Source organism: Elephas maximus, chromosome 7 (assembly GCF_024166365.1).
Source record: "Elephas maximus indicus isolate mEleMax1 chromosome 7, mEleMax1 primary haplotype, whole genome shotgun sequence".
NCBI classification, from domain to species: Eukaryota; Metazoa; Chordata; class Mammalia; order Proboscidea; family Elephantidae; genus Elephas; species Elephas maximus.
The window spans coordinates 11,276,123-11,294,978 of record NC_064825.1 but is presented as its reverse complement, the minus strand read 5'-3'; the positions used below and the strand labels follow the sequence as shown (position 1 = coordinate 11,294,978).

Here is an 18,856-nt window from a genome sequence, read left to right as displayed (position 1 = left end):
AGAATATTTTGAAGGCAGAAATTGCTAAACTTCATTTCTACTTTATGACTTTTCATGTCTAATTTTTGAGCAGAACTATTGACAGCCCAGAAAACTGAGTTGTTTAGTGTTATTCATCATAATATTAAAGTATGACCTCTCATAAACATGAGAGTTTAGATTTAACTTAGTTATTACTTAGAATTCTTTTGGACAATAGTTCTGTTATCCTGGGGTCACTCTAAGAATGTGTAGGTTCTGTCATCCATATGTTGAACTAATTATTCTTGCCTCCTGGAGATGCTGCAGGTAAGCAGTGGACCTAGTCCAGATCTCCTGTGGTCATAAGATAATCTTGGCTTTCAGGCCTTCTGTGATCATTGTGAACTAAAAGGTACACTTTGTGGAACTAGCCGTCGGTACCTAAATCTCATGTGTTACATTTAGGCACACCAGATAGTGCTTGTCAGAGAATCAGATAGATATGAAGACAAAGTTTGTATTGTATTTGCTGATAACTCAGATATAGCACTCTGACATTACCTGGAGTCAGTGTGGCTGACCTGATTTTTCTCTACCAAAGCTACATTGCTACAGAGTATACTGAACAGCAAGCCTAACGTTTTAAGTGCTAGTGTATTCATTTTCTAAAATTTAAGTCCCTAATAAACAATACTTAAGTGTAGAAAGAAGCTTTGCAGTTAACTCTTCATTTTTCCTTATGCCAATAAATAGTTTTTATTCTTTGTGATATGTATTTCAGAGTCTCCTCAGTTGGGGTTCTGGGACAGAAGCTATAATATCCTAAGGCATTTACTGTACGTAATGAATTAACTTCATTCTGTGCATTTAGGATGGTACTACTTATATACCTTGGGAGAATTGAGAAATAGTCATTTTCTGTGACAGTCACTTTTTGTGATACCTATGCAAAATACCCAAATACCCAGTTAAAAGAGGCTATTCCAAAGAATCTTTAATACCAAAGGAAAAACTGTCATTTGCCTTTTGAAATTTAAATTCAGCTGTTTCTCTTTCAACTCACATTGTCACAGTTGGACTCTGAGCTGAGGTAGGAAAGAGCTATATCTTTTCTATATCAGTCTCTCAGCAAATAACAAAGATTTGATATTTCCCCCATAGCTATTATGGTAATCAATGGAAAAGGAGCCTTAGAATATACTAAGGGGCAAGAATGTTAATGGGATTAAGTATGAGGGCATGGTCTCTATCTGCCATATTTATCACTCTGTTGTCAGTGCCCTAGCACAGCATGTAACACATAATAGTCGCTCCGTAATATATATGTTAATAAATTAATGAAAGGCTTCCTTAAGACACAGAACATAAAACAGTTCAATATATTTGAATACATTAAAATAAAAAATTTATAGCATTGAAGATACCATAAAAACAGCAACTGAGAAAACATATTTGTAGTATTAATAATAACAAAGGATTTATATATGCAAAATACATAAAAAACTCTTAAAAACCAGTTTAAAAAAAAAAAGGAAACAAACTAGTAGGGAAACCCAAACCCATTGCCGTGAAGTCAATTCCAACTCAAAGAGACCCTGTAGGACAGAGTAGAGCTGCCCCATATGGTTTCCAAGGCTGTAATCTTTACGGAAGCAGACTATCACCTCTTTCTCTTGCAGAGTGTCAGGTAAGTTCAAACCACTGACTTTTTGACTAGCAGCTGAGCACTTAAACCAACAGTTGCTTTTTAGATGGCCTCTCGAAGCTTTTAAGACCCCAGACACCACTTACCAGACTAGGATGTAAAATAGTACTTTTATGAACTGTGTTTTGCCAATTGACCTAGATGTCTCCTGACTCGACAGCAATGGGGTTTCTCAAAGGAGACTGAAAAAATGCTTTGCACTGGTCTAATAGTCCAGCGGTCATCAAGTGCCCTCATGCCCTTCCATAATCAAAAAATTTAATTTGTAACCTCAGGTGGTTCCCCTATCTCAGCGAAGTGGTGTTCTTGAATGGTGCACAGGAACTGTCCCCATTGGCGAGTTTCTTGTTAACAATGAAGATGGTGCTCATAAAAGATACAGGCCAAAGGATTTCAGTGCCTTTCAGTGCCAAAAGAAAATGATGGTAAGTGGCATTTAAAAGTTATTACAAGATTATTCATTTGCTTGTTACAGCTGACAATTCTCAAATATTACATAGTACAAAAAGTTTTACTTCCATGAAGCATAAAGATACTAAATGAAAATAAACTCACCACAATGAAAGTGTGTGTGACTGAAAAAGGAAGGTTATTAAATTATTTAAAGCATCAATCCTTGTCCAAAAAGGAGTAGTCAGTGCCTCCCAGTTTTGTGGTCAGAGTGACTGGGTAGATGGTGATGCTATTTACCGAGTTGAGTAATAGCAGAGGCGACTGAGATTTGCCAAGGATGAGGAGGTGGATTAATTTGGATTTGGAGGCAGTCCAGGTGAAGATTTTGAGTAGACAGAAGCACATCAAGTTTAAGCTTAATAAATATACCTGGGCCAAAAATACAAGTTTGGAAGTCATCAGCATATAGACGGGAGTTGAGCCCATTGAAGTAGGCAGGCTTTGCCTCAGGAGGGTGTATATAGTGAGAAGATGTTAGAAGACTGGGTAGTGTTAACTGCTTTGCCATCCAGCAGTGATGCTTCCATTCTGCCTCCTCTTCTTAGTTTTCTGTTGCACCCTTAGTCCTGTGATGCCATCTGAGACTATCTGTAGCTACCCTTGGCATTTCTGTGTTTACTTCCACCTATATTACAGGATCATTCGAGTTAGAATTTAATTAAAACAAATAATCGTCACTGTTGGTGTGTCTCCTTCCCCTAAGATTAATATGAAAAACTTAAAGGAAATCACACTTGTAATTAATGGCTTTCCTGACCAGACTGTTAGCTTTTTGTAGGGGGAGATGATGTCTTATCTTTTTTCTCTCATATATCTGTCATAATATTTTCACAATAGAAATGCATGCTTAGTATTCATTGAATTGGTGGACATATAATGGGAAAATAATTTTTTATGGTCTATTTAAAGGACATGCAAAAGAAGTCTTTCGAAGAGAAATATGAAACTTTCATGGATATTTGCCAGAATTTTCAGCCAGTTTTCCGTTACTTCTGCATGGAAAAATTCTTGGACCCAGCTGTTTGGTTTGAGAAACGGTTGGCTTATACCCGCAGTGTGGCTACTTCTTCTATTGGTAATTTTCTTGTACATCTTAGTAGATTCAGTACTTTCCTACATTCTGATCTCAGGGGTAGTGGTGATTATTAACCAAACGACCTTCATCATTAGGTCATTGTGTTTCTCGTTCATCCTAATTCGTATGTTCTAAAGTTGGCTTCTGCGAGAGAGAATTCTCTTGCTCCAAGGCAGGGAAATAAGACTGGTTATTCTTCTTGTTTGCTCTAGAGCATATATGGCTTATTTTCTCTTCCCTCAATATATTATTTCCTGAGATTTTATTTGGAAAACAATAAAACCTATGGTAATCCATTTGACTTATTTCCATTCATTATTGTTCTTTATAAAACCAAGACATTATTACCCAAACATTGATTCTGTTTAATAGAATTTTGTTTGGGGAATAGAAATCATGATATGTGTTTAAATCTTGATTGTATAACATATATTTTGAGTCTTTTTTTTAATGTCTAAGAGATTAGATAGCTAGATAAGGTAATTAACAAAATCCTAGAGTATGAGAACTAAAAGGAATATCAGAGATCATCTGACATATTGGTTTTTAAATAAAGACCACTCCTTCCATCACCGTGTACCATAACCCAGTTAGGCAGGGCATGTAGGCTTTGAAAAAGTTCCCAGGTTATTGTGCAACCGTCTCCTCTTCTATACTGGGAATCACTAATGTGATTCAACTAATTTATTGGTACATTAGGAGGTAGGCCCAGTTAATGACAGAGCTAGTCAGGAACTCGAGCGTCCTAACTTCCGTATCCACTGTTTTTTGTGACACCAATATAATTCATGGGGCAGAAGAAGGTTTCACTGAAGAATGAAGAATTTACACAGAGTACATTTCGTAAGCATTTGAGTGCCTATAATATGCTACTTTGGCCCTAATAAATAATGGGTCTCAACTTTAACCATATTAATTTTTGAAGTGCTAGTATTTTCAATGTATTCCTGTTAGTAAAGGGGAAATGTTTTTTAGCAAACCATCTAGAATTTATAAAATGTCATACACATGAAAATAGCTGGCAAAGTTTGACTTAAACCCAGAATGGCCAGTTATGTACATAATTTCCTAATAAGTAGACTAAAAAGCCTAAACTACTCAAAAATTATATAGAATTAGTGGTATGAGTTGAAATTATGGCTAAACGTGTTATAAAACAAGATGAAATCAGTGATTTTATGTTGTTTTTCAGTTGGTTATATACTTGGACTTGGCGATAGACATGTACAGAATATCTTGATAAATGAACAGTCAGCAGAACTTGTACATATAGATTTAGGTAAGTAATGAAAAAAAATTTTTTTTTTTTTTAGTCCATTTAACAAATATTTGATCATCAAGAAATGTTGTTGACCTACCAGGATATTACACATATGAGGGAGACAGACATATCAAAGCAATAAATACAGTTTTAAAAAAGGTATAAGCAGGTATAAGGAGTAGGTAACTGCCGGCTAGTGAGTGAAACATACTAGAAGTGGTGACAGTTGAGTCAGGTCTTAAGGAAAGAAAGGAAAGATAACCCAGACAAAAAGCGAGCAGATTTGAGAGGGAATAATGAAGGGATAGCATATTGAGGGAATAGTGAGACATGAAATGTGGCTGGAGTGATGTTTGCTTGCAGTTGAGTAGCATGAGAGCGAGATTGGCGCTAGAGTGTAAAAAGCCAGGCTAAGGAGTTTAGATTTTAATTGGCTAAACTATGGGAAGTAAATGAAGATATATTTAAGCAGGACATGATCATATTTGATTTTTGGAAAGATAATTTAGGGAGGAATTTAAGGAGCCGTATTGGCATCAGGGAGACAAGTTAGGAGAAATTGTAATAGTGTAGATGAGAAATGATGAAGATTTGAACAAAAGTTGCAGAGACAGGAGATTAGATTTGATAGACGTTTTTGTAGTAGACTGCACCAGTGACGTTAGATATGGAAGCGGTGGTGGAGGGGAACGCCAGGATAACTCATGTTGTTTCTAACAGGATTTCCAGGTGGAGGAGGCAATTTAATAGGAATAAAAAGAGGGTAAGCAAAATGGTAGAGATCTAGAACCTTCAGCAAATAGATTTTAGTTGAGATCATTGAATGGAGATTCTCACCTTACACATTATCCTTGGTAGAGAAGACTAAGGATGGAATCGTGAGGAATGCCAGCATGGAAAAGGCTGTTCGAGGAATAATCAACAAGTAATGAAAACTAAGGGGAAACTCAAAAACCAAGAGAGGAAAAAATTTCATGAAGGAAGAAGGGCTTAACGGTATCTGATACAGAAAGGCCAAATAGAATGAATACTGAAAAAATAGATTTATGATGATGATATCTTCTACTAGACTGGATTTACAGTTGATTTCTTTTCAGTGTCTGGGGCACATTAGTAATTCAGGATCACCTTAGTCTGATTTCAGGGGTTGAAATTATTCAAAACTGTGCTGAAGTTCCTAAGAGGACTTGTCTCCTTCCAGTTTAAGTTCCCACACAAGAGACGAGGAATTTGTCAGCTGGACTCCAACTTTTATACCTATAGCTCAACAAATCTGTCAGAAGTACTGTTGAGTCTCTCATCCACATCATCTGGAATAGGAAAATGCCCTCAGGACAGCCTTCCAACAAATGGTAGTGGAGCAATTGACATCATCAGACAAAAAAAAAAAGATATGCATCTCAACCTAAACCTAACACCTTACACAAAAATTAGCTCAAACTGGATCTCAGACTTAAATGTAAAACTATAAAGCTTTTAGGGAAAAAAAAAACCTTTAGCATCTAGGATGAGCAAAGAGTTCTTAGACTTGACACCAAAATCACAGCCCATAAATGGAAAAATTGATAAACTGGACTTCATAAAAATTAAAGATGTTTGCTTTGCAAAAGACTCTTAAGAGGATGAAAAGACAAGCTACAGCCTGGGAGAAAATATTTGTAAATCACAAATCCAACAATGTACTAATCTAGGATTTATAAAGAACTCTCAAAACTCAGCAGTAAAAATAAACCAAAGAATCTAGTTATAAAATGGGAGAAGAAGCGTGAATAGGCTTCCACCAAAAAACATAAATTGGCAAATAAGCACATGAAAAGGAAATACAAATTAAAATCACAATGAGATATCACTATACACCTATCATGGCTAAAATAAAAAATAGTGACATCACCAAATGTTGGTGAGGGTGTGGGAATATAAAATGTACAGCCACTCTGGAAAACAGTTGGGCAGTTTCTTAAAAAAACTCAGCAGTAAACATACAACTAGTATGCAACCCAGCAGTTTTATTCCTGGGCATTTATCCCAGAGAAGTGAAAATACAGTTCACACAAACCTGTGCTTATAGAAGCTTTATTTGTAATAGACAAAATCTGGAAACAATCGATAGGTCCTTCAATGGATGAATGGGTAACCAATATATCCATTCCATGGAACACTACTGAGCCATAAAAAGGAGTGAAGTATCGATATACTAAAAAACTTGAATAAGCCTCCCAAGAATTATGCCGAGTGAAAAGAGGCAATCTCAGAAGGTTACATACTGTGTGTCTCCATTTATACAATACTTGCAATGACAAAATTATAAAAATGGAGAACAGATTAGTTAAGAATGAGGGAGTGGGGAAAATGGGAGGCAAGTGGTGTGGCTATAAATGGACAGCATGACTATATCACTGTCAGTATTCTGGTTGTGATACTGTACTATAGTTTTTTGTTTTTGTGTTTTATTGTGGCAAATTTTATATAACAAAAAGTTGGCCATTTTAACCATTTTTTAAGTGTACAATTCAGTGGCATTAATTACACTTGCCATGTAGTGCTGCCATCACCACTATTTCCAAAAGTTTTTTATCACCCCAAAGAGATGTTCAGTACCCCTGCAGCTATAACGCCTATCCCCCCTCCCCTAGCCCTTGGTAACCACTGATAAACTTTTCTCTTTGTGCATTTACCAAGGCCGTAAATCTTCAGGGAAGCAGACTGCCACATGTTTCTCCAATGGAGTGGCTGCTGGGCTCGAACCACCAACCTTTTGATTAGTGGCCGAGCACTTCACCACTGCACCACCAGGGCTCCCTTGCCTGTTCTGTGTATTTCATATAAATGGGATTATACAATATTTGTCCTTTTGTATCTGACTTATTTTACTCAGCATGAGGTTTTTAAGGTTCATCCATGCCTTAGCATATATCAGCACTTGATTTCTCTTTCTGGCTGAATAATACTCCTGTTTGTGTATACGTGTGTATGTGTGTACATTTTGTTTATCCATTCATCTGCTGAGGGACACTTGAGTTGTTTCCACCTTTTGGCTTGTTGTGAATAATGCCACAGTGAACACTGGTGTACAAGTGTGTGTTTCAAGTCCCTGCTTTTAAGTCTGTTGGGCATATACCCAAGAGTAGAATTGCTGGGTCATATGGTTAACTTTTTAAGGAACTACCAAATTTTTTTCCATAGCTACTGTACCATTTTATATTCCCAACAGCAATGCACGATTGTACTCCAGAGTCTAAGATGTTACCAATGGGAAAACTAGGTAAAGGTATATGGGGTGGCCTTTCTGTTTTATTTCTTACAACTACATGTGAGTCTATAATTATCTCAAAATAAAGTTTAATTAAAAAAAATTAATACACATATGTTTAACTTCTACATTTTAAATTCTACAATCATTACACTTCATTTTTAAAAATCACCCTTTAATCTAGATTTTTCTGTTACATCACGAAGATAGTTATATTTTTTAATTTGAGGAGGATCTCATAGACATCATGGAGATGGTGAAGGCACACAGAGCAGAAACAGAATAAACTACAGTGTGTTCTTGTACTAGTAGAATATAGGTGACTGATTAGTTTGTATAATTAATGCAAATTGGCTGTCGAACCTCTTAATCTGAATATATTTTTTACTTTAGGAGTTGCTTTTGAACAGGGTAAAATCCTTCCTACTCCTGAAACAGTTCCTTTTAGACTCACCAGAGATATTGTGGATGGGATGGGCATCACTGGTGTTGAAGGTGTCTTCAGAAGGTAAGTGATGTGAGGTAAGGCAGGCAGAGGGTTTTTGGCATCAAAATTATTTGGATGATAGCTTTCCATACATGATAGAATCCCATGCTGGGATTACATCCTAGTGCTTTAGCAGTACTGAGAAAAAAGACCCTGGGTAAAAGCACAAATAGATTCCCGTTCCATCAAGCCGCCGGGGCCTAACCCAGTATATCATACATGCTCTGATTCTGGAAGCAGCACCACTTTACCTTTAAAGCCTGTGTCCTAGCTAACTTTTTTTTTTTTTTTTTTAATTGATCAGAACTACTATTGGGTGTCACTGTTAGGGGTATAAAAGATTATGGTTTTGTTCTGAGTTGATATTCTAAGTTCTTGCTAAAAGAGTTGTGCAGTTCCCTGTAGTTTTCCCAGCATAAGTCTATGTGCTCAAAATTTCATTGGGACAGATTCCAAGCTAATAATTGCCACAATAATCAAAGACACAAAAAAAAATGTTTCATAATAGTACTGTTATCCTTATAAATGAAGTATTCCCATATGCATTTGTATTCATTTCAGAAACATGTATTCAGAGTCCACTCCACCAAGTACTATGCTCTTTGAGATATACATTTGGGAATTATTAACAAGAGTGGTCTCAGCATACTACAGATGCATGTATATAGATGAAGACATGGTGAATACATTGGTGTGCAACAAAATCCATCATCATAATGTGTTTGATTTTATAGATGCTGTGAGAAAACTATGGAGGTCATGAGAAACTCTCAGGAAACCCTGTTAACCATTGTAGAGGTAAGTGTTTATGGTAAGGAAATCTTCGTTTCTCTCCCTGGCAGACTCTGTGTCTCTAAGGAAGTCACTGATTTAAGGATCATTGCTTCACTCTTATGTGATAGGATGATGCTGGGCAGCAGGAGAGAGGAGGTTGCACAACTGAACATTCTCACATATCAATAAGTATTGGTTTAGAAATGCCTCCAGTTCCCTTACATTTCTCGGAATGTATTATAAGTCATCTTTAGTCTTCAATATATAAATCAGCGCTTTGACTTCTTAGATATCCATTATGGTATTATTGTTTTCAGAATGGATTCCACTGGGGTTTAAAAGAGATCAGTAAATGATATCCTCTTTTTCCCTGCCCAGGTTTAGAACCAATCAGACAGGTGGAGATTGGAGGAACATAGTTTAGGAGTGAGGGCCAAACTGGCTGGTGGCTGCAGGTGCTGCCTCAGTGCCTCTCTGCCATCTTAACCTTGGGACAGCCCACCTGAGTGGGGGCTTGGGCCTGCAGAGCGTACACAGTCAGGATCACTGCGTCATGTTGATCCAGGGCAGAAAGGGGAAAAAGACACATCTCCAGTGCTTATGACATTAGCCCTACCCAAGCAAGAATTGTGTACCTATGGCAGTCATTCACCAACCTGGTAAGGGGTATGTGGAACAAGAGATCAGGAGTGTTTTCTCCACAAAGGATCGTGGGAAGTAGAGTATGGACATGCCTTCTTTGTTGTTGGTTTTTCCTTTAGCCTGGTGGTTCTGGACTTGGCTGCACATTAGAATCACCTGTACTACTTTTTAAAAATACTGATGCTGGCCAGATTCAAACCAAATTTTTAGGGATGGGGCAGGAACATTTGTATTTTTTAAAATCTCTCATGTGGTGCAGTTAGGGTTGAGATTCTAATGATTGTATTATGCAGCCAGGGTTGAGAGTCAGTCTTAATTCATTGGCATTAACCATTAAGCCTGTGGTCAGCACAGACTGTATATATCCCTAGGGGAATGACATTAACAGTCTGTCAGAGTAGTCCTGTGTCCATCTTTATGAACCAAAGCCTCTTATATATCTTCTGTGGACTTCTGGTGGTAATACAGATTTTTCTGCAAGAAGGTTCTGAAATGGATCCAGACAGTCCGTTGAAAAGATTAAATCCAAAGCTATGTTATTCTCATGGTTGAAAATTCATTCCCTTTTCTAGTTCCCATTTCAAATTATGTTCCTACATGTTGTCATTCATTACAGTAATTGCCAGTGTTCCTGAGTAAGAATAAATCATAACATGGATGCCTCAATAATGTAGAAATTAAAGTCCAAAAGCAAATTATCTTTTCCTTTTGCATTTAAGACCAAAAAAAAAAAAAAAAACCTAACTTTTTTTTTTTTCCCAAATTGATCTAAGGTCCAAAAAAGTTTAATGCATTCCCCAGTGTTTTAGTCTGTTCAGTCTCTGTCAGAAGGACTTTTTATGCCTGGGTAGATTTGGTAGTTCTTTTAGGACCTGAAAAGTTTTATTAGTTCAATGCCAGATGACTTATATAAGCCTTATTCTTTGGAGTGGGAGGAGATTAAGTAAAACAAGTAACAATAGTCAGACCACCATTTTCAGGACTTTGGATTTTACTTTGGGTGAGATGGAAGCTATTAGAGGGTTTTGGGCAGAGAAGTGACTTGTATCTCCACCTGCAATAACTGTGGTGTCACTTATAGACTTATCCTGTAATTATTTTGTGTAATTTACACTGATCCTCCCTCTGTAAATTTTTCCAGTTTTCCTAGAATCACTTGGTATGGCTGTCTCAATCTTCAAGAGTAGTTTCCCAAATTGATCTTGCTGTGAATTTTGTCTTCAGCTTAAAGAGGGTGCTTCTCAATAGCACCCTGGGTCCCAGTCCTTTGGAATGTCATTCCAGTCTCTTCTCTTGGACTCATTTCTTTTTAATGTTAGATTTATTGAGCAACGGTCATGGTTTCTCATCCACTAACAAAACATCTCCCCGCTTCCTAAGTCCTTCTGTAAGAGCATTTTGACTTGGGTACATCTTCCCTCTTGTTATGTCTGTCTCTCCTGGCCTTCAAGACCTCGTCTTCCTCTTCATAATGGACCATTCTATCCTCCAGTATCTCATCCATTCTGCTAAGGAAGTCTTTCTCTTCCTCTAGCTAAGTAGTTTTTACCTAAGGGCAGTTTCGTCTCTCAGAGGAGATTTGGCAAAGTCTGGAGACATTTTTGGTTGTTACAACTAGGAGGATGGGGATATACTACTGGCATCTTCTGGGTAGAGTCCAGGGATGCTGGTAAACATCTTACAATGCACAGGACAGCCCTCCACAACAATGAAGTGTCCAGTCCAAAAACGTCCATGGTACCGAGATTGAAAAACCTACCGTAACTTAATCAGTCTGTATCCCTTTATTGTTTGCAGTCAACTACTTCTGTTCTTACAGTGACTATGGCTAAAGCATGTTTTTCAAATTACTCCAGTTCCTCATTTGGATGGAAATGGATGCAAATATGATTCCTGACACGAGCCCTTGAGTTTGAAATAATTGTGTTGTTTCTCTACCTCGACCCAAGATCATATAGTCTCTTCATAATAGAGTCTTCCATTCCTTTTCATTAGTTCATTAATAAAATATACCTTCCTTTTCTGAGTGAAACTGGTTTGGATTTCTAAACTCTTAAAGCCATGTCAGTGCCCACCTTGAGGTCACATAGGGGCTCTTGAACTTATGGACATCCACATGAACTTAAGGTTAGTCCCTCTAGTTTTTAATGACCCAGAGGATGCTCAGAATAACATAAGGAAATGGGCAGATTTTAGTGCCACTGATCTAGCACTTGACCTGGAATTAAAAAACCTTACGCTAAAGGCATTTTATACACCCAGCCTGTAGACCTACTGAGAAACACAGTAAAGGCAGCAGCAAAAAAAAAAAAAAAGGTATTTCACCCTTATAATGCTGGAATATCCTACAGAATCACTCTTCCCTGTAATATGGCAAGCCTTTGGTAAAGCCTATTAAAAAAAATATCTTATGCTTATAAACACCAGGAACAGTTAGCTGTTCTGAACTGCCAAGGTCAAAGATCCCACCCCAAATGACTCACCTTTTAAAATCTAAGAATTAAAGCTACTTGTTCTGGCCATGCCAGTAATTTTGGTACCCAAATTCTGCTCCTTATAGGTATCTCAAGATCTCAACCACAGCACCAGACCTCAGGGCTTTCAGGAAGTTTCAACAAATTATACCATTTTTTTTCTCTACCTGTGTTTGGAACAAATTGAGAGAAAGAGAGCAAACAGAAGTAGGATGGAGATGAAGATGTCAACTTTATTACTGATGAAACTTGTGGAGAACATGGCTTAGGAGTGAGGTCCAAATAGGCTTGCTAGTACTCTCTGACTCCCACAACCTAATCTATACCTTGAGAAAAGCCCACCTGAGGGAGAATTGGGGCCTGGAAAGCAGATGCCTCTGCCTAAGACCACACTAGTCAAGAGCAGAGAGAGAAGGAAAGAAAGTGACGAGTACCTCCTTTCAATAGATTTGTTTCACCTAGTCAGGAAATATGAGCCAAGGGATGTCATTCCTCAACCATGAAAGAAGAATGAATTGAGGATGGGATAAGAAGCTCAGAGCATTACGCTAGTGTAGCTTCCTTTACAAGGAAACACGAGGCACATGCGATGAGGCTCCCCGCCCCCAGCCCCCAGTGAATTACCATGTGAACTGGCCTCTTGTTATTTTATAATACCGGTTCTCCTATTTCTAAATGCATCTTCAAAATGCATTGTTCTTCTAATACATATGTTCTCTCTATTTAGGTCCTCCTGTATGACCCTCTCTTTGACTGGACCATGAATCCTTTGAAAGCTTTGTATTTACAGCAGAGGCCAGAAGATGAAACTGAACTCAACCCTACTCTGAATGCAGATGACCAGGAATGCAAACAAAATGTCAGGTGAGTAGGATTTTAGGAAGGACCGATTGTCAATTGTTCAGATGTTCCTATTCCCAAGGCCCTTTAAATTGTTCTATATCACTGAAACCTTTGTGTTTTTGTCATTAGTGATATTGACCAGAGTTTCAACAAAGTAGCTGAACGTGTCTTGATGAGACTGCAAGAGAAGCTGAAAGGAGTGGAGGAAGGAACTGTGCTCAGTGTGGGTGGACAGGTGAATTTGCTCATACAACAGGCCATGGACCCCAAAAATCTTAGCCGACTCTTCCCAGGTTGGAAAGCATGGGTGTGATCTTCAGCATATGAATTACCCTTCAGCCTTTCAGAAATTATATTTGGCCTTATTTTTAACCCACCACATACATTAAACAGTAGGTATTAATATTTAAGTGAACTATAGTGCTTTAAAAAAAAATTTGATTTAAAACCACCCAAGGATGCTTCGATACTCTCAAAGAACATTTCTTCTCTCACAGTTTAGAAATAGTTGTCATTTGTGCTATGCTTCTAGACTAAACTTTTATATTTCTTCTCAAATACATACGTGTATCATTTTCAGTAGAATCACTAGCTTATTTATGCATTAGCTGAGAGCGGTGGAAGGAGGAGGAGTATGGACACATCAGTGCAATTTTTTCTTGAGTATTTATTAGAACATATGAATATACTGCTAGTTTTGAGGTGGCTTTTAATTATAACTTGTTCCCCACATACTATATTTGAATGATAAATTCCTCGATATTAATGTATAAAAGGGAGGCGAAAACTTTATAACCATCTACTTTGTCTCATGGTAAATCTCACCTATATTAAAAATAAGAAAGTGTTAAAATGAGTAGTATTTAAGAAATGTGTTTGAATTTTCAGTAGCAAGGTCACCCAGTATACTTAATAATCAAGTTAATTATATTATGGAGAACAAATTTTAAAGATGTAGTGTGGTTACTGTGTTTTAAAAATGTATGTTGGATTTCTTATTCTATTGTCTTTAAGCCCTTCTGTATTTTCCATTATTTTATCTTTCTGTGATGCCTTCATGGTTGTTTTTTCATATTTTGTTTTGTTCATGAATTCTGTCTTCAGCTGTATATAATCTCCTTTTTAATCTAATTACTGGGTTTCTGTCAAAAATTTTTTTTCTTATTTCCAGCTATGTATCATTCTTCAGGTCTGCCTGTTACTTGTTTCATGATGTCTAGTTTTAACTTTTCAATTCCTTCTTTTATGTCCCTAATCATTTCAAGGAGCCCTGGTGGCGAAGTGGTTAGGAGCTCATGCTGCTAACCAAAAGGTCAGCAGGCTGAATCCACCAGCCACTCCTTAGAAATCCTATGGGGCAGTTCTCCTCTGTCCTGTAGGGTTGCTGTGAGTTGGAATTAACTCGACAGCACACAACAATAACAAAAAACATTTTAAGCATACCTACCTACATTTGTTTAATAATAACTCTATTAAATGACATTTTCAGGGGTCTAATCCTGCTGTTGTATTTGTTGGTTATTTGGTGGACTGTTGTGTATTTTGTAATTTTGAAATGTGAGCTTATTTTCAGCAGGCTTTACATGTAGAATCCTGAGTAATTCCTTCCAAATCAGTTTTGTGTCTGCTTATGCCTTAGAGGAAACCCTGGTGACAGTAGTGGTTAAGTGCTACGGCTGCTAACCAAAGGGTCGGCAGTTCGAATCCACCGGGCGCTCCTTGGAAACTCTATAGGGCAGTTCTACTCTGTCCTATAGGGTCACTATGAATCGGAATCGACTTGACGGCCCTGGGTTTTTTTTTGTTTTTTTTTTTTTTAATACCTTATAAGGTTAACTAAGTACCTTTTTATTATGAAGTGTTGGCATTTCTTTTTACTGCCACTGCCCAGCACTCACTCATATCTGGTCTTCTCACTTTCACTCCCACCTCTCACCCCTCACCAAACAATCCCCATAATGTTTTGGACTATAAATTTCTAGATTCACTTTCTGGGAAATTTCTTTAAATCATTTTCCATTTCAAATTACAAAATTATCCTGATTCATCTTTTTCTTACAAGCTTCCTAAGTGAATATTTGATGCATGCTGGCAGTTTTTTTTACTGTAGTTAGTGATTAAGAGATTGCAATAAACTTAGAATGCCTTTATTTAAGGAAGCCTTGAAATCATTATGGATAGAATAGGGAAGTTACCAGCTGGATGATAGTACAGGTAAATGAGTTTGTAGCTAATTCTAGTTACTTGGTGTATTCAGAGAGCTTTGAAAAACAGATCATTAATCCCTCCTTCAATCTCGTTTGGTATACCATAAGGCTCCTGTCTTACATAAACGTTCTTATCACAGTTAAGTCACACCAAATTTGCAGGGAACAAACCTAAGAGGAATAGCTAATTCACAGAATGACAAGATTCATAAAGATTTTGGCAAGCTGGACCACTATTTCAAATGAATAAGATAGACATTCATCAGGAACACAGGAGTAGTTGGGTTTTTCAGAAATACTACTGTTTGCTGTGTGCCGAGCACCTGACGTGCATGACGTGGAGCATCTCTAATCCAGACAAGGTTTTGTGGTGCTCGCACAGTTCACAGCTGGAGAAATGGGAATCGGGAGAAATGAGGTTAGCTTGTCCAAGGCTACAAGACAGTAAATTGCATGTACAAGTTTAATATGGACAATCTCTAACTTGAGACTATTTCAAGTGAAAAGAATCTGGGGACCACCAATCCGTTGACCACAAGGTCATTGAGAACCAAGTAGAGAAGCTACTTGAAGAGCTAATAAACTGTAAACTGCTTGAACAGTTATGTCCAAATGAAGGGAGACAATACCCTCCCACTGTGCGTTGTGCTGCTCACACCATCTGAAAGTGTGTTGTTTGTGTTTTGTCCACAAAAGTAATACTAACTGGCTACTAGATATTCCTGAAATCTATGGTGTATTCACTGCTCTTTGGGTTTTCAAAAATGTTGGATTATGCTGTTTTCAAAAAACTAAATCTTTGGGAGCCATTTACATACAAAATTATATTCTTGAATCTTTTCTTATCCCATACACATACCAAGAATGCTTTCTTAAGATGCTTCCAGTTGTAGTTTTTATCAAATTCTTCATCTGTCCCTGGTTGGGGGAGGAGGGGTGGCTTGGGTGTTTGGGGGAGAGATGAGTATGTTACTAGGCCACTCAGGGTATAACTTCATTTTCTAGGTAGTAGATTATGAACCCAAGCTGTCTTACTTACAATCATTGCGTTATAGAATAGCCTATTTTAAACCTTAAGATGCCCCATGCTTTTCTTTAGACCATATTTAAATTTTTAGCATATCAAAAGCTAGTCTTTAAAAAAGTGGAAAGCTAATATACTGGCTTCAAATACAGAATTATGTGTCATTTCACATATTTTAATTGCACCTTAATGAAATCATGTATTTTATATAGACTTATTTTAGTACTATTGAATGTATTTGTTTATACTGTTACCTGAGCCCACTGTAAAATGCATTTGAATAAATAATATAAAAAAAATCTGTTAAGACTTGTTCATTTTATTCAAATATTTGTGTTTTCTGTGTGCCAAGTATGCTGTTGACCCTAAGGAGACAACAGTGAGCCATGCAGGCATAGTCTGCCGTCACAGAGCTCACCGTCTGGGGAAGATGGGCAACTTAAAATGCAGTGTGAACTGGGAACCCTACTGCACAGAAGCCAGCGTGCTGTGCCTCAGCTCAGTCTAAATGTTCTACCAGTGTTTTTTTTTTTTAATTGCCCCATGACAAAAAGCAGAATGAGTGTTCTTTGTTTTGACTAGAAAGTGATCTTGTTCACCTTTCTGAAATCTAAAAGATCTGTACTAGAATATGGAATGTGAAATTTGCAATCCATATATTTACCATTTTTTAAATAAATTCAGTCCTCTTCAGTGTTTGGCCCTTTTGTCTAGTTTCTGACAAAAATGAATTTTGCATAAATACCGTGCAAAGTTTTCCCAAAGATTAGTTTCAAAAGTTGGTGAGGAAGGTGAAACTCTCATATAGTGGAAATTACCGCCGGAAATCCCTTATTTTGCCTATAAAATACAGCATACATAGTTTTATGTACTGCAATATATATGTTAAAATGTTTACTTTCTACACTACAGTGTATGATTCTTATGCACTGGTTCTCAACCAGGTTAGGTACTTGGAAAGGGCAAAATGAGAAGATCAGAGACAAGGAAATCTGGGTAAGAGGCATAAGGACGGACCTATAAGAGTGTGAAAAAAGTGTGTGGATCTTTACATACCATTCCGATGTCCACTAGAGAGCACCACTGCAAAAGAGACACTAAACAACCAGGTAGGTAAGATAACTTGTCCAGTGAAGGCCAGCCAGCCTGTTCTCGGTCTCTCCAGTGATTGTGCGTTTAGCCCATGAGCAAAATAGTAATGATGGCATGAATGGAAGCCAGCAGCCCTCTAAGTGGGCCATCTTGGAAACAGATCCTCCAGCCCCAGTCAAGTACTACAGCCCTGGCCAATACTGACTGTAACTTTATGAAAGACTTCAACCCAAAGCCACCCAGCTAAGCCACACCCAGATTTCTGAGCCACACCTCAGAAACTGTGCTATAATTGTTGCTTTAAGCTGCTAAGGTGTGGGGTAATTTATTATGCAGCAATAGATAACTAATTCATTCCTCTTCCTTGAAAGAAAATAGTTGTATTAGGTGTAGAGTGGGATTGAGATTTGACTCTGCTAATGATTAGGAAGGAGTCCTGTTGGCACAGTGGTTAAAGCACTTGGCTGCTAACCAAGAGGTCAGTGGTTGGAACCCACTAGACGTGGCATTCTGCTTCTGTAAAGATTTACAGCCTTGGAAACCCTGTGGAGCAGTTCTACGCTGTTCAGGGTTGCTGTGAGAATCGACCTGGCAGCGGTGGGTTTGGATTGTTTTGTTTTTAATTACAAGCTGTAATTGGGGGCAAGTTACTTCTGTAAATCTCAGTTTCCTCATCTGTAAAATGGGATAATAATAGCACCTACCTCATTTCTGTGAGAAGGCAAATCGTAGGCCCCCAAAATAAGTGTGATCAGGGGAAGAATCCAGAAGGAAAAATAAAAAAAGAAAATTGACGAAAGCAAGTAAGGAGAGAAATGTAAACAAGAAAATATAAAACACAGCATAAAAGAGGAAAGAAACAACTACTAAACAACCAGGTAGAAGAGCGACTAGGAGAGAACTTGAGAAAGGTATAGTTGGGTAAAAAAACAGGCAGAAAATCAAGAGGAGGAAAGAAGGTATGGTGGAGAAAAGTGGAAAATGAAAAGAAAACAGAGTCAAGGAAGGAAGAAGCAAGGTGCATTTGGATATGGGATAAATAGAAATACAGCTCTACCTTACACAATGTACTAAATGCTTCAAATAAAAATAATCTGAAGATCTTTTGCCACTAAGTGTCATAACTTTATTTAACTGATTTTTTAAATACTAGTTTCTCAGAATAGTAGGGCTGATTTCTATATTTCCCATGACAGCTTTATTGAGTTCAGTATTCTGTTTCTGTTCAATTTTCCTTCCTTCCTTGGGCTAGGTTCTGTGCCAAGAATACACAAGTCATTCCAGTGGAATAAATTGCCTCTTGGTTATAACTGATAGATGCAGGGCTTGAAAGGCTCAGAGAAAAGTACTTTACATTCCATAAGTGGACTCAGGCGTTAGTCTAGAAAAATGTGATCTTGCATAAACGTTTTCATAGGAATGGTCATCTGGTGTTCCCATCTCATTCTCTGACACATCTTCATAGTCACACGTCTTCTGTGCTTGCTGAAAACTGAAGCCTAAAGAGGAATGACGAATAATTAGATGCCAGACACGTCAAGATACTGGCTTATTGACTGTACCCCTGTGCTCCAGGTAAGGTCTGTTCCACATTCCTTTTCACCACTT

The 18,856-nt window shown here is 37.6% G+C and overlaps 2 protein-coding genes across 2 annotated transcripts in view; one reads left to right on the top strand and one right to left on the bottom strand.

Moving 5' to 3' along the window:
• Positions 1-16,399, top strand: part of ATM (ATM serine/threonine kinase) — a 150,374-nt gene extending 133,975 nt beyond the window's left edge. Inside the window, exons 57-63 of the mRNA XM_049889351.1 lie at positions 1,942-2,091; positions 3,029-3,194; positions 4,387-4,473; positions 8,099-8,213; positions 8,927-8,990; positions 12,810-12,946; positions 13,055-16,399. Of these exons, the coding sequence (XP_049745308.1) occupies positions 1,942-2,091; positions 3,029-3,194; positions 4,387-4,473; positions 8,099-8,213; positions 8,927-8,990; positions 12,810-12,946; positions 13,055-13,238 (903 nt within the window). The 3' untranslated portion in view covers positions 13,239-16,399. The remainder of the gene's footprint in view (positions 1-1,941; positions 2,092-3,028; positions 3,195-4,386; positions 4,474-8,098; positions 8,214-8,926; positions 8,991-12,809; positions 12,947-13,054) is intronic.
• A 2,178-nt stretch (positions 16,400-18,577) lies between these two features.
• C7H11orf65 (chromosome 7 C11orf65 homolog) overlaps positions 18,578-18,856 on the bottom strand; it is a 57,300-nt gene continuing 57,021 nt past the window's right edge. Inside the window, exon 8 of the mRNA XM_049889375.1 lies at positions 18,578-18,747. Within this exon, the coding sequence (XP_049745332.1) occupies positions 18,599-18,747 (149 nt within the window). The 3' untranslated portion in view covers positions 18,578-18,598. The remainder of the gene's footprint in view (positions 18,748-18,856) is intronic.